This window comes from Balaenoptera ricei, chromosome 17, assembly GCF_028023285.1.
Source record: "Balaenoptera ricei isolate mBalRic1 chromosome 17, mBalRic1.hap2, whole genome shotgun sequence".
NCBI lineage: Eukaryota > Metazoa > Chordata > Mammalia > Artiodactyla > Balaenopteridae > Balaenoptera > Balaenoptera ricei.
The window spans coordinates 28,287,512-28,306,817 of record NC_082655.1 but is presented as its reverse complement, the minus strand read 5'-3'; the positions used below and the strand labels follow the sequence as shown (position 1 = coordinate 28,306,817).

At 35.1% G+C, this 19,306-nt stretch overlaps 1 protein-coding gene across 1 annotated transcript in view; it reads left to right on the top strand.

The window, feature by feature from the left end:
* The window catches only part of PKHD1L1 (PKHD1 like 1), a 150,916-nt gene that overhangs the window by 53,378 nt on the left and 78,232 nt on the right, over positions 1-19,306 (top strand). The window contains exons 24-37 of the mRNA XM_059901432.1: positions 3,010-3,157; positions 3,673-3,827; positions 5,634-5,756; positions 6,456-6,561; positions 8,807-8,917; positions 10,015-10,179; positions 11,130-11,251; positions 12,986-13,118; positions 13,539-13,734; positions 15,419-15,561; positions 16,013-16,117; positions 16,829-17,017; positions 17,799-17,969; positions 18,521-18,747. Coding sequence (XP_059757415.1) covers positions 3,010-3,157; positions 3,673-3,827; positions 5,634-5,756; positions 6,456-6,561; positions 8,807-8,917; positions 10,015-10,179; positions 11,130-11,251; positions 12,986-13,118; positions 13,539-13,734; positions 15,419-15,561; positions 16,013-16,117; positions 16,829-17,017; positions 17,799-17,969; positions 18,521-18,747 — 2,094 coding nt within the window. The remainder of the gene's footprint in view (positions 1-3,009; positions 3,158-3,672; positions 3,828-5,633; positions 5,757-6,455; positions 6,562-8,806; positions 8,918-10,014; positions 10,180-11,129; positions 11,252-12,985; positions 13,119-13,538; positions 13,735-15,418; positions 15,562-16,012; positions 16,118-16,828; positions 17,018-17,798; positions 17,970-18,520; positions 18,748-19,306) is intronic.

Sequence of the window (19,306 nt, the reverse complement as noted above, 5' to 3'; positions counted from 1 at the left end):
CTTTACCAAAGTGGCTGCACCGTTTTACATTCCCACCAGCAATGTATGAGTGATCCAGTGTCTGCACAAATTTGCCAGCATTTGGCATTATCACTATTTTTTATTCTAGCCATTCTGATGGGGTATATACTGTTAGCTGATTTTGGTGTTAATTTGCATTTCCTAATGGCTAATAATGTTGAACACCCATATATCCTCTTCTGTGATACCTGTTCATGCCTTTTGCCCATTTTCTAATTGGACTATTTTCCTATTGTTGAGTTTTTAAAGCTCTTTATATATCCTAGATATAAGTCCTTTGTCAGGTATGTGGTTTGCATATATTTTCTCCCAGTCTGTACCTTGCCTTTTCATCATCTTCGTAAGGTCTTTCATAGAACAACACTCTTAATGAGATCCAGTTTATCAAGTTTTTCCTTTTATGAATGGTGCTTTTGGTTTCAAGTCAAAGAACTCTACTCTTATCCCTAAATCCTGAATATTTTTCTATTTTTGTTCTGAAAGTTTTATAGTTATACATTTTACATTTAAGGCCATGATCCATTCTGAGTTAACTTTTGTATAAGATGTGAAGTTTTAGGTCCAGGTTCATTTGTTTGCCTATCCCTCCAGTTGCTCTGGCACCATTTATTGAAAAAGCTATCCTTCCTCTGTTGAATTACTTTTGTACCTTTATCAAAAGTCAGTTGGGCATATTTGTTTGGATATATTTCTGGATTCTCTATTCTGTCCCATTGCTCTATGTGTCCATCCTTCCACCAATACCACACCCTTCTGATCACTGTAGCTATGTAGTGAGCCTTAACATTGGGAAGAGTGATTCCTCTCACTTTACTCTTCTTGTGAAAAATTGTTTTAGCTATTCTAGGTCCTGTGTCTTTCCATATAAATTTTGAAATAGGCTTGTTTATGGCTACAAAAATCTTGCTAGCAATTTGATAAGAATTGCATTTAAACCTATAGATTGCATATAAACCTATAGAGAGAATTGACACCTTTACCATGTTGAGTCTTCCAATCTATGAACACAATATGTCTCTCCATTTATTTAGGTCTTCTTTGCTTTTTTTTTGTCCAACGTATTTTGGTCTTCTTTGATTACATCTTGCATTTTGCAATTTTGCAATTTCAGGTCCGATTCAGTACATTTTGTTAGATTTATATGTAAGTATTTCATTTTCTTTGAAGCCATTGTAATGGGTCTTGTATTAATTTCTGTTTCCACATGCTTGTTATTTATACATAAAAATGTGATTGGTTTTTGTGTATTGATCTTGTATCCTGCAATCTTGCTGAAGTCCATGAATTTTTACAAAGTAAATGCACTCATGTAATCACTACCCAGATCAAGATAAAGCAAATCATTAGACCCCCCCAAAAGCTTTCTTTATGCCTTTTCCTTGTCATTAGATTACTTACCCCACACCCTTAGATAACCACTATTTTGACTTCTACTACCATTAATTAGTTTTGCTTGTTTTTACTCTTTTTTTAAAAATAAACATTAAAAAATATTTATTAAATAGTAAAATATTTATTTATTTATTTCTCTTATTTTTTTGGCTGCATTGGGTCTTAGTTGCAGCGCGCTGGATCTTTGTTGAGGCATGCAGGATCTTTTGTTACAGCACGAGGTCTCTTCATTGTGGCACTCAGACTTCTCTCTAGTTTCGGTGCGTGGATTTCTCTCTAGTTGTGGCGCGAGGGCTCCAGGGCAGGTGGGCTCTGTAGTTTGCGGCTCGTGGGCTTTCTCTTTGAAGCGCACGAGCTCAATAGTTGTGGCGTGTGGGCTTAGTTGCCCCGTGTCATGTGGGATCCTAGTTCCCCGACTGGGATGGAACCCGCATCCCCTGCATTGGAAGGCGGATTCTTTACCACTGGACCACCAGGGAAGTCCCTGTTTTTACTCTTCATATCAATGAATAATACAGTATGTACTCTTTTGCATCTTCTTTTATTTAATAATGTGAGATTCATGCTGTTGCGTATAGCTAGCTATAGTTCGTTCTTTTTCATTGCTGTACAATATTCCATGGTATTAATATACAACTGTTTATCCTTTCTATTGATGGGCTTTTGCACTATTTCCAGTTTGGGGTTATTATAAATAAAGCTGCTCTGAACATTCTTGCATATGTCTTTTGGCACTTACGTTCACTCCTTTATGTGGGCAATAGAGCTTATAATTTTATTTTATTTTATTTATTTATAGTTATTTTTTAAAAATATTTACGTATTTGCTGCACCCGGTCTTAGTTGCTGCACGTGGGGTCTTCATTGCCGCGTGCAGGATCTTTCATTGGGCACATGGTATCTAGTCTCCTGACTAGGGATCGAACCCAGGCCCCCTGCATTGAGAGCGTGGAGTCTTAACTGCTGGACCACCAGGGAAGTCCCCTAGAGCTTATAATTTTAAATTCCACAAAATTAGCAGGGATCAGAAGCAGGAGAATATCATCTTCACTCTTCGAGTTACAATCTATGAATTTTTATTGCACATGTTTCTTCTGTCAGTTGACTGACACTCAACATTAGACAGGTATTTCCTGAGTCTGGATCAGTCGCTGTATTGATCATATACTTCCTTTTAGTTAAGTTTTCAAGCTTCCATATGTTATTTCTCCAAAAAGGTGTTTAATTTTTTGATAGCCAAGACCGTATCTCATGTTTCTTTGCCTTCCCATTGTGATTAGCATTGTACCTTGAACAGAATGCCTGCTCAGTAAATATTTGTTCCTTGAGCGATGGTAGGTACACTCTGAATTAATGAGGTATTACTGTGGTTTCAGCTGATTGCTGCACAGATGACTGAGTTGACTTGGGCCTCATTATCGCAGCTATATAGGTATGGCCTGTGTTGATTTATGTGACTCTCCTTAATGTTCTGAGGAGTCCTGAATACCTGAGGCTCATTTATGTCATGTCACAGGATTGTATGCCAGTGAAATAGAAATCCGGTTAGCCATTGTTATGTTTAATCATTTTATCAATATTTATTTTGGAAACTAGACAATCACAAACGAGACAGAGAATGAGTCTGTTTACAGAGGAAATACTTGGCCGGGGGAGTCAAAGATTCGTATTGAAAGAGTTCAAGCAGCATCTCCACCTCTAAGTGGCAGCTTTGACATTCATGCTTATGGACATATTCTCAAAGGTATATGAAAAGAGTTCATAACTTTGGTCTATGTATCAGTTGGACTGTACTGATCTAGACAACCATCATAAACATTTTGGAGTATTTCTTTTTAATATTATTTCTCTATGTAATTTATAGAGCTGAGATTATGTCAGTAATGTAAAACTAAATTGTTCAGAAAAATGACATTTTCACATTTTCTTCATCACCTCACCAGATATACCAGGTTAAATTCCCAAAAGTTTGTTTCTCTTTTACATCCATAGCTTACTGGTTATCTATAAAGTTAACTGATTTTTTTTTAAAAAGTATTTGAGCCAGGGCTCAATGTCTGAGGTACATTACTCATGTAATTTTTGTTTCTCAGAAATATATAAATTTGTTGCCTAAGTAATATGCAAATTTCATTTTTTCCATATTTGGAGGAGGACTGTTGGTTTACAAGTGATAAAATACATTTCATGTATGTTAAGGGTGGCCACAGGTTTGTGAATTTTTGACTCCCGCTGTTTGCCATCCTTCTGCGACTGCAGGTATTCCCGCTGCTGTGTCAGCTGCAGATTTGCAGTTTGCTCTCCAGAGTCTAGAAGAAGTGGGACAAGTCTCAGTTACACGAGAGGGAAGCTGTGCGGGGTACTCATGGCACGTCAAGTGGAGAAGCACATGTGGAAAGCAGAATCTGCTGCAGGTTCCCTTACTTCGCCTGGTTTTTGTTTTCTTCTGTGTGTTCGTTGCTTATTTGCACCCTGCCTCATTCCAAAAAGAACTGGAGACTGTGTGTATTTTAAAAATGCAAGCTATAGCCTAAACATTAATAAAAGGAAACTGAGAAGAAGATCGTTGTAAATTAAGTTGACCAGGCATTCTCCTTCGTGGAGAATAGCTGTTGGTGCTTTATTCCTGATCCCCTATGGGGGAATATGCTGGTTGGAAGACCTGTGACAGGGGCAGGAGGAGCACAGGCGGGGGCAGTCTCAGGACTCAATCTGGGTGTACGTAAGGGGGGCCAAGCATAGTCAGCGTCTCTGTCTATAATTCTACCACTGTGCGCTAGAGCTGTGTTCTAGGACCTTGGATACTTTTCTGCTTTCAAAGATGACCTTTTCAAGTTCACAACAGGGCCGCAACTTAAGTGCTCATCTAATTACTTTTTGCTTAGAGTGTGGTTGGGGGCAGGGAGGGAAGTCAGGCTCAGAATATGTGACAGAGAAGGGTCTGGAAGAGACTGGGGGCTCAGATATCAAACATGAAAAATATGATGCTTTGTAGTGATGATGAGAGTGTGAGATGCACTCTCACCCTCATGCACTGTTGGTGAGACAGTAAATTAGTACGAGCTTTTGGAAGGATAATTTAATTGTATCTGAATATAGATACCTTATGATTCAGCAGTCTCAGCTGTGTTACTCTCTTCTACTGAAATAATAATACAAATATGAAATGAAATAGGCACAAAGTTAGTCACTGCAGTATTATTTGTAATAGTAAAAAACCTAGAAACCTAAATTCCCATCAATAGAAAAATGGTTGTTAAAATGATACAAACGGTGGAAATAAATACAGAACTCTACTTATAAAACCATTTTGGAAAAAACAGAGGCGCTGGGGGACAGGAGATTCAAAAAAAGGTATATAAACAATAAACATAGAATATAATGTACCATACATAGACTGTATGGATGTCATAAAGATATGGGGGTTATTTTAAGGAAACACATGGCCAGAAACTAGAATAAGAAAATTCTGCAACTGAGACAGCTCTAGTGACTGATCTCCTCTTGGTCCTCTGCTGGTGTCTGCACACCTACTGCCTTCACTCTTTCCTGACCAGTCTCCTCTGCTTTATTCATCATTTCTGCTCCTGGTCACTTTGGCTCCCACAGGCCCAGCATGGAGACTCCTGTCTCTTTGCTAGACCCTGTATGCATCTGAAGGCTACCATATTGGCAGCACGATTTTGGAATGACCAAATTATACATATTGATCTGATTTGGTTTCATTTTTACCATTGGCAGAAAAATATAATTCCATGAGTGTATGAAAAACCAAGAGTAGTTTTGGTAGAGACCAAAAATGCTAAAGGGGAAAAGTTGACTCTCGGGTGGAAAGAGGACTACATTTTTCAATTATTTAAGAATCATTTATCAAAATGGTCATATTCAGAAAGAGCATAGAATATTTTGAAAAAATCAAATTAAGTAAATTCATGTTCCTTAGACAAATTTTATCCTAAATATTCAAGTTAATTTTAGTCATTTAATTTAAGTTGTAATTGATGCAATATATGATACTGCAATGATGTTATCAGTTTTTTTCTTGGGTAGATTATGATCATTTTTGAAGAGGCTTCTTTTCCAAAAATGTGATTAAATGGCTTTGAATTTTTTTCATCCTTTGGCTTTTCACTTTTAACCATGCTTAAACTTAAAAAGAAAAACTACTGTGATCATATTTATTATAACCTTTCTAGTAAAATAATCTCATCTAAAAATAGATCAATGATTCCAACATTTTTGGAGAAAAGGCTAACATGATGGTTACAAGGATAAAGGAAGGTGGCTTATTGAGACAGCGCATACTGGGAGACCTACTTCGTACACCCAGCAAACAGCCACAGGTATTTTTGAAAGTTTCCTCGTGATGTAATTTTAAATGTATAACTATTTTGTAATACATTAAAGACCTGGTAAAACAGAAGAGATGACATCTTTATTTTTCATGTGACTATCTGTTAACAGATGATCAACTCAATGATATTATTTTGTGACTTTTGGGAAAATTATCTTCCTTATTTTAAAAGAATGAATTTTAAGCTCTATTGTTAGTATTTGAAAATATATTCTTTCATTTAATCTTTATAGCAACTCTGTAAAGTAATTATTAATGTTACCACTTACTGATGAGGAAATTAAATTGTATGGGGTGTAGGTGACTTTCCCAAGAGCAACCTTTATTTTTCTTCATAGCACTTATCACCCCCAGGGCATAATGTGCATTTTCTTTTTTTTGTAAGTTTATAGCCTTATGCAAGGCTCTCTGTCCTACCTCCACTAGAATATAAGTTCAGTAACAGCAGGGATGTCATCTGTTTTGTTAAATGTGTTTGATACGTTTACAACTGTGCCTGACGTATAATGGACACATTCGCTGAATGAATCAATGAAGTGTCAAAACAGAAAAAGTATAAATAGAATAGACTAATTTTTGGAAACCAACAAACCAGCAAACAAGCAAATTTCCATTACTTTTTCTGAATCCTATGCATTGTCTATTTAACCATGCTACCCTTGTTACCTCTGTGTTTCTTTATTTGAAGGTTGAAGTCTATGTTAATGAAATCCCAGCTAAATGTTCAGGTGACTGTGGGTTTACATGGGATCCCACAACTACTCCTCAAGTCTGGGCCATAAGCCCTTCCCAAGGTAATCTCTTGCTATCGAACTTGGAGTATGGGAGGGAAGACAATTAGCAAAAATGTAAACCCTGATAATGATTTTTTTATATTCTAACTAAGGCAAGCAAACCTACATAGTGAAAAAAATCTATCAGATCAGAAAGCTATGGAAAGATCATTAATTATCTTTGCAAAAAATATCACTGTTGAAGTTGGACTCACTAGTATTCTGCTTCTCCAGTTTCACCAACTTCTAGGAGGTATAGTACTAAAAGGCCAGTAACAAGAGAACTACTGTTTAGTAAAAGAAAATAATTAGGTCCTAGATTTGAGAATAAGAGATAGAAAAATTATTGCCGAGAACTCAGTCTAGGGGGACACATTGTAAAATACCTTCATAGTACGTGATTGCTTTAAAAAAAAAAAACAGATTATATTATGTCTGAACTCCCAAGGATTGAAATAAACAGCATGACCAAGGATTGTAAGGGGTGGCTTTTTTTCAGTCAGAAAGGTAAGCTCAGATACTATAATCATATATTTAGTCTTGTTGACTAGTAGCAAAATTCACCTGCTAATTATAAATCAGCAAACAAAAAGAAAAAACCCATTGAAATCTTTAAAATAGCACAACTTTGTGTTGAAAGAATATATTCTTCAGACTTTTTTATAATTATAGTTCTCTCTAAGCACCATGCTCAGTGCTGGTCCCCTACGAACTTCCCCAGAGGCAGTCACAATAATTAATTTTGTGTGTATTCTTCCATGCCATTTTAAATACCTTTTGTGTATAACATACATATGGTAATTTTGCCAGTTTTTTAAGTTTACAAATGAGCTATTACATTGTAAATATCATTTGCATATTTTGTCATTCAGCATTCATTTTGAGAAATATTTATATGGTTTTATGTATATCTAATTCATCACTAAAATACTTCATGGATACACCAGTTTATTTGTTCTTCTGTTGATGGACATTTACATCGTTTACAAGTGTTTTGTTTTTACACATGACTGTATTGAGCTTTCTTGTACAAATCTACTATCACATACATGCTAGAGCTTCTTTAGGGTTTATACCTACATGTGGATTAATGGGTATATGTGTATTCAGTTCATTAGGTGACCAAATTGCTCCCCAAAGTGGCTGTGCCTCCAGTGGGTATGAGAGCACCATATCCCCCACATCTTTGCCAACACTTCATATTATGAGTTTCTAATTTTGGTCAATCTGATGAGTGTAAGAATTTATCTCATCATTGCTTTAATGTTGTCTATTCCCTGATTAGTAATGCACAGGAATATCTTCTTGTATGTTTCTTGGACATTTAGATTATTTCTTCTTCTGCAAATTGCTTGTTAACATCTTTTATCCACTTATCAGATTGTCTTTTTTCTATCAACTTGCACTGTATATTGTATATTATGTTTGCTGATCCTTTGCACACATCTTCTCCCAGTATTTCACTTATGATTTTTTTTAGTATCTTGTTCATGGAAACATTTAAATCACTGATTTATTTTAATTTATATATCTTTTCCTTTATGGATAACCATGGCTTTTTGTATCTTATTTAAGAAATCCATCTCTACATTAACGTCATTAAGGTATTCGGTTATGTTTTCTTCTAAAATTTTGAAGTTTTGTTTTTCATTCTTAGCTATTTAAATCCATTTATAATCTGTGTTGTGTGTGATGTTATATGAGTCGGGTGACCGTGTCATTTATTGATCAAATCTGGATACCTTTAAGAGTGAATGGAGAACATTCAGTATAGGATGCTGGGCCAGCAAGTATAAACCTGGAATAGCCCAGGCACTTTAGGATGGGTATCATCCCAGATAAAGTAATCATATCCTATTTCAAATGGAAAGTGTCTACTACAGTTATTGTACAGTTTATTCTTTTCTCAGGAGTTTGTGGTGGCGGTTCTGTCCTAGTCTAAGTTACCATATGGAAATGTCTGTTTAATTTCTTTGTCATATGAATGATTTTCCTTTCCTTACAACATTATATACTTAGTCAGATAATTCTTTCCACTAATCTCTGTAAACACACAGATTCAAAACACGAAGCACTGTGCAGTAATTCAATGGAAAAAAAGTACCATTGCTAAATAAATATGTCTTTTTTCCCTGCTTGCTTATAGGCTTATTGTTTATATCTTTTAGAAGATAGGCTCACTTTTCTCTGAGAAATACCTGATTTCATAACAACAGATTCTATGTTTTGTCATTTTAATATTGTTATTTAAATTTATCCTTTTCAGGGTCCTATGAAGAAAGCACAATTCTAACTGTATCAGGCTCGGGATTTTCTCCTAGTTCAACTGTATCGGTCTCAGTTGGACCAGCAGGTTGCTCTCTTCTTTCTGTGAATGGTAGATTCATTTAAAATCATTATTTTTGAGTCTAATTGTTTTTCTCTAAGAGAAAGTAGAATCAAAGAGCAGTGTTACAATAGTGATTTTCCTATAGAGTACCTTTGGGGTTATGAAATTGGCAAACTGCTCTGGATAAATACCTTATCTTTTTAATCTTTGGTTATGACCACAGACTAATTCTTTCACTGTGGTACAGTGTCTTTATCCCATAACAGTTGATTTTTGTTCTTTTTCCTCATAAAATGATTACATGAAATCTTTCCTTCTTTAGTGTGTCTCTGGGACACAAAAATACATGAATTGTAGCTCTGATATTCCATGGTCCCCTCTGCCCGTGCTTTGAAAATGCCTCGTTAGTCATAGCAAGAGGACATAGCCATCTTCCTGGACTTCTAGTCCAAACTTCATAGTCCTCTATGTATTAATGTAGAATTTAAAGATCATATTTTCTGTTTACAGAAAAGTGAGGACCATAATTATTTGTGTCCCTAAAAATTCTCTTTCATTATCCTAGGTATTTTTATTAATTTTAATAAGTTGGAATTACATAAGCAAATTCACCTTCCATATCATTTAAGTTGTTTTTAATTTACATCTTCTATGCATTCTTGAGATCTAATAGTCAGTATTGCACCTGTATTATAAGTGCACATATGCTGTTCTAAATGAAATGAAGAATGTTTTTCACTTAGTTTTTATCAGTTTTCTTGTTGAAACCTAATATTTTACTCAGTTTGGGACATAAACAATATATTGGACCACAGTTTTTAGAATTATTCATATAAATGATCTTATAGGTTAGGATTTAAAATTCTGCTTATAGTAACTTTTTTGCCACAGTGGAGTACTCAGGAGCAAATTGTTTACTCCACTTTCATTATTATTTTACCTTACTCTTTTCTAGCCCTGTCCGATTCGTAACATGAGGTAGTTCGTAAAGGTTTTCCTCCCATTAATATATGAGTAGTCTTCCTTAGATATATTTCTTGGAGTATAAAAATGAAGGCCACTGTTTATATTTGCAAATATAAAATTTCAGTAATTTTATCTAACAAAAGCATTTCTTGACCATTTTCTTCTTCTTTTATCACAAGAAAATGAGATCAACTGCCAGATTCTGAATGGAAGTGCTGGACGTTTCCCAGTTGCTGTGTCCATAGGTGATGTTGGACTAGCACAGAATACAGAGGAGGAGGAGTTATACTTCATTTATCAGAGTCAGATCTCACACATCTGGCCTGCCTCTGGAAGCCTAGCAGGTAATAGTTAATTGTTCCAAACAAAGAAAATTGCATACCTTTCCATCATTTCATTGAACTGTTTCTAGACCAGGGTGAAGAGAGAGGGCTCCAAAGCTTCCTCATATAGAACAAAGGAGACTCCTCTTTTAGAAGGCACAGTGATTCAGTGGGTGACTAATTCTTTTCTTATGAAGCGCAAGGCAGGGTGACTGCTTCTACTTACATCTTAGGTTATTGAATTAATATCATCAATTATTACATGTGTCTATAACAAGCTCATTAATTATGTCAAGATAAGATGTATTAGTTATTATTCTGCTTACCAGCTGCTCCATTTATAATCACAGTCTCAGTGGAGCTACTAGACCCAGAAAAAGTTCCAGAAACAAATCAGGGAAAGGGGTGCTGACGCAGAAGATGGAAAGAAAATAACACATTTTTCCTGTCCTGCTTCATTTCCTTTGTGTTTGTTTGTTTGTTTGTTTGACCATGCTTAATTGTGGATTTTGTGCTTTGGCCTTGATCTTTTTGGTGTGTTCTGTTTTTATATTTTATGTTATTTTTATTTTGTTGGGATTTTTTCTTAGTTTTTCTTTTATTTAAAGGTATTAAAATTTGGAATTTTGTATGAGTCTTAATTCACTCTCGTTTCCCATTGGTTGAGTAAATAGAAATAGCATAATTTCTCTTTAGGATGAAGACACAAAAACAAATGTTAGTTGCAAATCTGTGTTATTTCATTAAATCACTTAGCCCAGCCCCTTTACGGCTCCAGACTCCAGAGCTCAGACTCGGGTATGTGGTGATGATTCTATATATCTCGAGGCTGGTCCTTGATCTATTTGCCAACCTGTCTCTTGGATGATTAGACAATTCTTGAATGGTGTTAGATGACTGCTGAAGTGTCTTTTTGTTATAGTTAATCTAATGTGTTTTTGTTGTCTGATTTTGTGTTTTTACTTATGAAGGTGGTACTCTTCTGACTCTATCTGGATCTGGCTTTAATGAAAATTCAAAGGTATTAGTCGGAAATGAAACCTGCAATGTAATTGAAGGGGATTTGAATAAGATAACCTGCAGAACACCAAAAGTAAGGCATCTGATTTCAGTCATTTTTCTTCTAAGTCTGAAATTGTATGAATTAAGGAACATCTCAGTAAAGGGTTAAACAAATGCCTTATTTACCTAGCAAGTGCAGACTTTCAGTTATGCTCTTTAACAATTATTTCTTCAACATTTTTTGCCGAGATCCAAATACAAAATATTATCTTCCACATTCTAGATACTTAACATCATTAAGGAAGACATACATATAAACCAATGTTAAATAGTGTGTTCCATTTGAAATGATAGAAGTAGACACAAAATGAAGATAAAATACAGTGGGGAGAGGGTGTCAGGAAGAGTTTCATGGAAAAGTTGATGTCTTATCAGAGGTGGAAGGATGATGAATGGGAGTTGACAAGGTAAATCCAAGGATGAAAAAAATATAGCGGTAATAAATAGTCTAAAAAATTCAGGGAAGCCATTCTAGACATTTTGGGGTTTTTTTAAGGAATATATATTTTAAATATGTTAACGTTTCAGTTTGTTGGCAAAACACACACAGTGTAAAGTTTCCCATGGAATATTACATCTTAGGACCAGTCGTTGTTCTTTATTTTTTAAAATAGTGTTTAAATTTAAACCAAGACTCTGTTTTACTTACTATGTGCAAAAGGAGTGAATTCAGTCACTAATATTTAAAAACGTAGTAAATTAAGTGTGGGAATTATTATGTAGTTGATGTAGGAAAAGTGAATTTGAGCATGTGTTGGACTGAATGATGGAGATGAGAATCTGGGGGATATAGTAAATTAAAGCTTTGTTTAAATTATGTCATTCAATTAAACACTGAGTGTGCACTAAGTACTAGACGCTAGGAAAACGATTTTTCCTAATTGGGAATTGTATAGGTGCTGTACTGTTGAAAGCACCAAATATTTTTCTTAGGTTTTAGTCTTGGATTCTGGAACTATGTCAGCAAAGTATATAATAATGTCATTTGTCCATGAAGAGGAATAAAAATTACATTCAAGCCTATTTTAAGAGCAAAAAACTCAAAACTTTAAGTATCGTATGCTTTATTAATTAGAGAATCACTTGTCCAGGGACTTCCCTGGTGGCACAGTGGTTAAGAATCCGCCTGCGAATGCAGGGCACACGGGTTCGTGCCCTGGTCTGGGAAGATCCCACATGCCACGGAACAACTAAGCCCATGCGCCACAACTACTGAGCCTGTGCTCTAGAGCCCACAAGCCACAACTACTGAAGCCCGTGCTCCTAGAACCCGTGCTCCACAACAAGAGAAGCCACCGCAATGAGAAGCCCGCTCACCGCAACAGATAGTAGCCCCCCCCCGTTGCTGCAACTAGAGAAAGCCTGCGTGCAGCAAGGAAGACCCAATGCAGCCATAAGTAAATAAATAAATAAATAAATTTATTTTAAAAAAAATAAAGAGAGAGAGAGAGATTCACTTGTTCAGAACATCTGAACTATATTGCAGAACCCTGGGAAATCCGATACTATAGATGCATTTGAATTGACCATAACTACCCACTAAACCACTATATCATATAGCTTTATCTAAAGAATTCAAACATGCAACCTACATTTGACACCACAACTTTCTAAATATCTGATAGTTAACTCTGATTCATGACTTTGAGAAAAAAACTTCTTTGGAAGTTTATTTTGAATAATTCTATTTGTTTTTAGCCATTGAATTTCTGTATCTCAACATTTAATATTTTCTAATTGTTTTATATTTTTCCTCTTATTTCAGAGAATTGAGGGTACAGTTGATATATCAGTTATTACCAATGGATTTCAAGCCATGGCAAAGAATGCTTATAGCTATAATTGTTTACAGACTCCAGTTATAACTGATTTTAGTCCCAAAGTACGGACAATACTGGGTAAGAAATTCTTCAATAAGATTAGTCATTTGATATATATGTATGTGTATACCATTTCTAAAAAGGCTTTTGAAACAGTTTCTCTGCAGTTGTGTTTCTTAAAGCAAAACCTGTCACAGGTTTTCTTTTTTAACCATAAATTGGTCTGTTTATTATATCACTTTGAACATGTGCAATAATAAGAAAAATATTAATTTTTAAAGTTCTTTGCCATATTTTTCCCTGTTAAACAATTAAACATGAATTTTATCTCCATGTGGCAGCTATCAACTCTTTCATTGATTTTCTTTTACCTCTGAAAGTGTTAGGATTTCCTAAATCCAGTGAAACATAAGAGATGAGTTGGTTGGCTTAATATTCAAATTTTGCACTAGATAATACATTGACTCTTTTTGTAAAACTTTTCTTTTAAAATAATAGGAGAAGTTAATTTAACAATTAAGGGTTATAACTTTGGAAATGAACTCACACAAAACATGGAGGTCTATGTTGGAGGAAAATCCTGCCAGGTCCTTCACTGGAACTTCACAGATATTAGATGCCTTTTGCCCAAGTTGTCTCCTGGAAAACATGATATCTGTGTAGAAGTCAGAAACTGGGGTTTTGCGTCAACAAGGTATGGTAATGACCATAAACTTTGAGAGTTGTGGAACACATGATGCTAATATATTGAGATAGGAAGAGAAATAGTCATTAACCTTATAATATTTCAGTTGCTCTTTCACCTTTCTACAATTCCTTTTGCAAAAGATTCTGAAAATATCTCATAACATGCAGTATGATGCTTAGGTCTGAGACCAATACCATTCAGATTAGGTTGTAAGATTTCTCTGCAGAACTAGGTTTATGTATATGTCACATGACTTTCATTCATTCTGGAAATACTTATCAAGAAGTTACTCGGGGGCAGGCACTTTCTCAGTCCTGGATTTATAGTGGGGAATAAGAGGGACGTGTCCCCCACATTAATGATGCCCACAATTTTGTTAGGGAGGCAGATTTCAAACAGATGATTACATCAATAACTTGATTATAAATGAGAAAAAGACTATGGATAAGAGGTCCCAGGGGCTACAAGAACATATAATAGAGCTAATTTTTCCTGAGGGACTGGGGACTGGAAAGAGTTCTCTGAAAAGGTGACAAGTAAGCCAAGAAATGGGTGGGAGCTGCCAGGTGAAGGAGAGTGTGGAGAGAATCCTCCTCCAACTCTAACTTTCCTTTAAATAGATGTTTAGTATTTTCTTCCCTGAAGCTGCTTGTCAACTGGTAAAATTTTAGTTCTGGCATAAGGAAGTTACTGGTTTAGAGTACTTAGAAAAAGAGAAAACTGGAATTTAGGGATTAAAAAAAGGCAAGTAAAACTGATGTCAGAGTAGAAGGAGAGATCATTGCAGAAGAGTCTTGTGGGAGATGAAGAAAGAAGAGCAACAGTAAACATAAACCTCAGAACTACATCCCCTCTTAGATTCACAGGGCAGAGCTCACATGATTCTAGAAGAGCTGTTGGCTTGTGCTTTGGCTTGATGATATAATGGGCAGAATTGAGAGCATACAAAACTGGGTACTTGGGTGGTGGTTCAAAAACTACCAATTCAGTTATGATGAGGAAGTTAGATGAAAATTAACACAAAGACTCATTTGAGTTATGGTGGGAGCTGGGATGTGGAAGTCAGCTCTATATGTCAGGTCAGAAAAGCACTGTACATTTTGATGGCCTCCTAGCAGATACATTGTAACAAAGCAAAGTAAATTTAAAACCCTCTCATTGAAATAGTGGGAAGGGAGATCATGACAAGTTTTCAACCAATATAGAATGATAAATTCAAATTAATTGCACAAAACTTTACTTATATTAAATGTATGGAATTTCATTACTATTCTTTTTTATAGATAATGCTGCCTTTATGGGGTTTTTGGGGTTTATTTTGGTTTTTTTATGCCTTTATCTTTTATTCTAATAACTAGATAAAATATTTTAAAGGATTTCATGTATTTCTTGTGACCTCAGTTCTCATAACCATATTTTTCCCATAGTATTTTAAGTTCTTCCATCTCAAATTCTCCTGCCATGGGATTTTCAGAAATGTAATTTTCATATTTAGGGAGACAACTATTATATATGAATATGATCCAACCAAATTGAGGTCATGATAATTATCAGATTATCTAGTTTGAGAAAGTAATGTCTTATTAAATATTCAAGTACTTCCTCTTAAATGAATCAGGTCCTAAGAAGAGTTTAACAACATGACCCCATGGAATGCTCATTGAAATATCTATTAATTTTTCTTTTGCAGAGACAAATTAAACGCTTCTATACAGTATATTTTGCAAGTGACCGACATGTTTCCACAGAAGGGCTCCTTATATGGTGGAACTGAAATCACTGTAATGGGTTTGGGATTCAGCACAGTACTAGCTGAGAACACTGTGCTTTTGGGTAAGAGTTCCATCCTCACAAGAGGGCTGTTATCATTTTTCTCATCTTAAATGATGTGCTGTAGGTGCTGTGTTATTACACAAATACTCTCAGTCATGGAAGCTTTGTTTTTCTATTAGCATGTAAAAGGTTAAGTGTATTTGGTTAGGTGGTAAAAATAAACTAAATAACTGCTTTTGATTTCAGTAAATAATTACCAAATATTTAATGTGTATAGAACACTTTAAAAAAGGAGAGGTCTCTGTTCTAAAACTAGTCAGTTTTAGAACTAATTAGTTCTAAAACTAATCAGTACTCAAACATGATTACTATCAGAAAAAAGTACCAAAGATCCTACTATGTAATGGGGAGCTTTTGCAGGGCCTTGACTATTTACTAATTATACTTCGTCTCTGTATTTCACAAAAACTATTTGAGAAAATGTTTTTTCCCCCATCTTTTTTCTTTCTAGGGTCCTTCCCTTGCAATGTGACATCATCATCAGAAAATGTCATAAAATGTATTGTTCATTCAACAGGGAAAGTATTCAGGATTACCAACAGTGGGGAAGATTCAGGTATCAGACAACATTTATCTGCTGTAAATAATGGAGACATGTTACCTTGGAATTAATTTGATTTTTACTTATAATACTTCAAAGTATTCAGAGAATAAGTATTGTTATTTCTTTGTATAAGTTGTTAATAGTTTGTCTAGAATTTATCCACTTGACATAGGGGGCCACATATAGAATGAATCAGCAAGCAGTAGTAGACTTGAGTCTAGAAGGCTAGGCTTAAGATTTCCAAGTTCAGGAATTGCCACTTGGTTTTACTGCAGTATAGAACCTCCTGAATTACTACAGTTTGTTTTCCATTATGGGTTTCTAAATAAATATTCAAATAGAAATTATATAGATTTTTGCGTGCCTCAATGCCTGAGAAAATTTTTGTGTTTAAAGAATTGATCAGAGCTTTTAAAAATATTCCATGTGACATTTCTGAACAACTTGTTTATTGACTCTGATTTTTTTCAAATTGCCTCTCGGTCATCAGTTTTGGAGTTGTGTGGTTTATCTTTTCCTTAGCTTCTCATTATGTTACTTTCCATTATTTCTGTTTATTTTTATTATGTGTTTAAAGTAGACATGTAAAAGTTTTATAATGTTAATTAAAAAGTTTTTTCACTCATGGCTGTATAAAAAGGCAATATTTTCAAAGATAATTATTAAGAATTTTTACTCCTTTTCCTTTTTTCTTTAAAAATATGGCTCAATTCTTGCTCCCAGTACACGGATTAGGTTATGCCTGGTCACCATCAGTCTTAAATGTGTCTGTGGGAGACACAGTGACATGGCATTGGCAAGCACATCCATATCTCAGGGGAATAGGATATAGAGTTTTCTCTGTCTCCAGTCCTGGAAGTGTAATTTATGATGGCAAAGGATTTACCAATAGAAGAGAAAAATCTGCATCAGGTATGTTTCCGCTTTGTTGCATTTGGCATCATGCTTCTTTTTCCCAGATATAATAAAAAGAAATTTGTTTAGATTTAAAATACTTTTGCATAAATAATATATACAAATACACAAAATGATTTAGCTGGCATTTTATTGCTATAGTAAAAATATTACAAATTTATAAAATATTCTAAATGAATGCCAGCAAGGTATTTTATACATCAGAGATGAGTTCTGATATCAGAAATATCTCTATTCATTCTGGAATAATCAACCAGAAAAATATATTGAAACAAGCAAAATACAAAGAAAATTGAAGTACGTGTTTTAATCATACCAATCTGATAGCAAGTATGAACTTCTGTTGATTGGAATCAGCTTTAAATCAGTCTTTCTTCTAGGACAACTTAGCGTATAGTGTGCCTTTTAGACTGCCTGTTTTGTTCTACACATGTAGCAGTTTGAACTTTTTACTCATGAACACAAACTGTTTTTCATTGCATGTTGAGTTTTTCTTTAAGATTCTGTAAATTATGCCAGATTTAACATGGTTGCTCTAGAAAAATTAATGCTGGATCTTGCCTTCCTAGAATGTAATTTCATTATACAAGACAGCTCTTTTATAGACATTTTATAGTTGTTTTATAGTCATTTCCTTACTACTTCCTGTTGAAATATCACATGCATGAAAAATAAGAAACCTGTCATCTGCATGCGCGTTTGAATGATTATTTCAAATTTCTTTTCAAAGATGCATTAATTGCTTGTATTTATTATGTACAATCTCATTTTATGGTAGGTTCATTTTCTTACCAATTTACTTCACCTGGAATCCATTATTATAGCAGCGGGTATGTTGATGAGGCTCGCTCCATTTTTCTCCAAGGAGTCATTAATGTTTTACCAGCTGAAACCAGGCACATTCCCCTGCACCTGTTTGTGGGTGGCACTGAAGCCACATATACTCAGGGTAAGAAGGTTAAAGGTGGAAACCCTGTCACTTTGGTGACCCAGGGTATATGCAACCTTTCTGGAGTAGGAGGCAGATGACTGGCGCTAACTGTCTCTCACTAGCCGCATGACCCTGAATAGGTCGGGACTGCTCTGAGGCTAGAATTTATTCTATAAAATAAGGGGATCATGTTAATGTTGTCCCGCCAGTCTCCCAGAATCCTTATGTGCCTCAAATGAGATGTTAATGTGAAAAAGTTCTGATACTCTGTAAGTACCTGAAAATATATTAAAATGTGAGATGATGTGGTTTTATTTTCCCCATAGGGTCTGGCCTTAGACAAATTGAAAAATAAATTAATTTTATATTCTCTCTTTACTGTATCATCTTTGTCCAGGTCTTTCTTTTAACTTTGTACCGCCTGGGGCTCCTCTTGTCATTTGGGAAAAAAAGACTTACCAGAATATAAACCACCATCATCAAGATTAGAGTAATGCAGTCTGAAAACAATTCTTGTTTTAGAATTTTATCCATGACTTACAGGCAGTTCTTTTGTCTTTATAAAGGAGGAGGACCCGTGAATTTGCGCTTGGAAAGCTCTGTGACAGGCTGCCGAGCAACAGAACCCCTGTGTGGCCTGAACAGTAGCGGGTTTGCACATCCGGAGAGATGGCTCTTTGAGCTTTCAAGTTGTTTTTCACCATCTATAAGCAACATTAGTCCATCCATCGGAACACTAAATGAATTGATAACAATTACTGGACGTGGCTTCAGTAATCTCACGTGTGCTAATAAGGTAAGAATATAAAGATCTCCTTTTTACTTCTGTATACACAATAAAAGGAAGATGTTGCATCCATAACCTCGTAGTTTAATTTATGACAGCTTAATTGTGATATAATTCACACGCCATACAACTCACCCATTTAACGTGCACAATTCAGAAGCTTTCGGTATGTTCGTAGAGTTGTGCATCCATCGCCACAGTCAATTTTAGAACATTTTCTTTACCCCAAAAAGGAACCCCACAGTCCTTAGATATTACCCCCAACCCCTCCGTACTTCCTGGCCCTAAACAACCACTAATTTTTCTGTCTCTGTGGATTTGCCTATTGTGAATATTCTTATAAATAGAATCATACAATATGTGGTCATTTGTGACTAGCTGTATTCACTAAGCATAATGTTTTCAAGGTTCATCCATGATGTACCATGTAGCAGTACTTCATTTCTTTTTATGACTGAATAATATTCCACTGCATAGTGTATACAGTTTATTTATCCATTCATTAGTTCATGGACATTTGGGTTGTTTTCACCTTTTTGGCTATTATCAATAATGTAACTGTGAACAT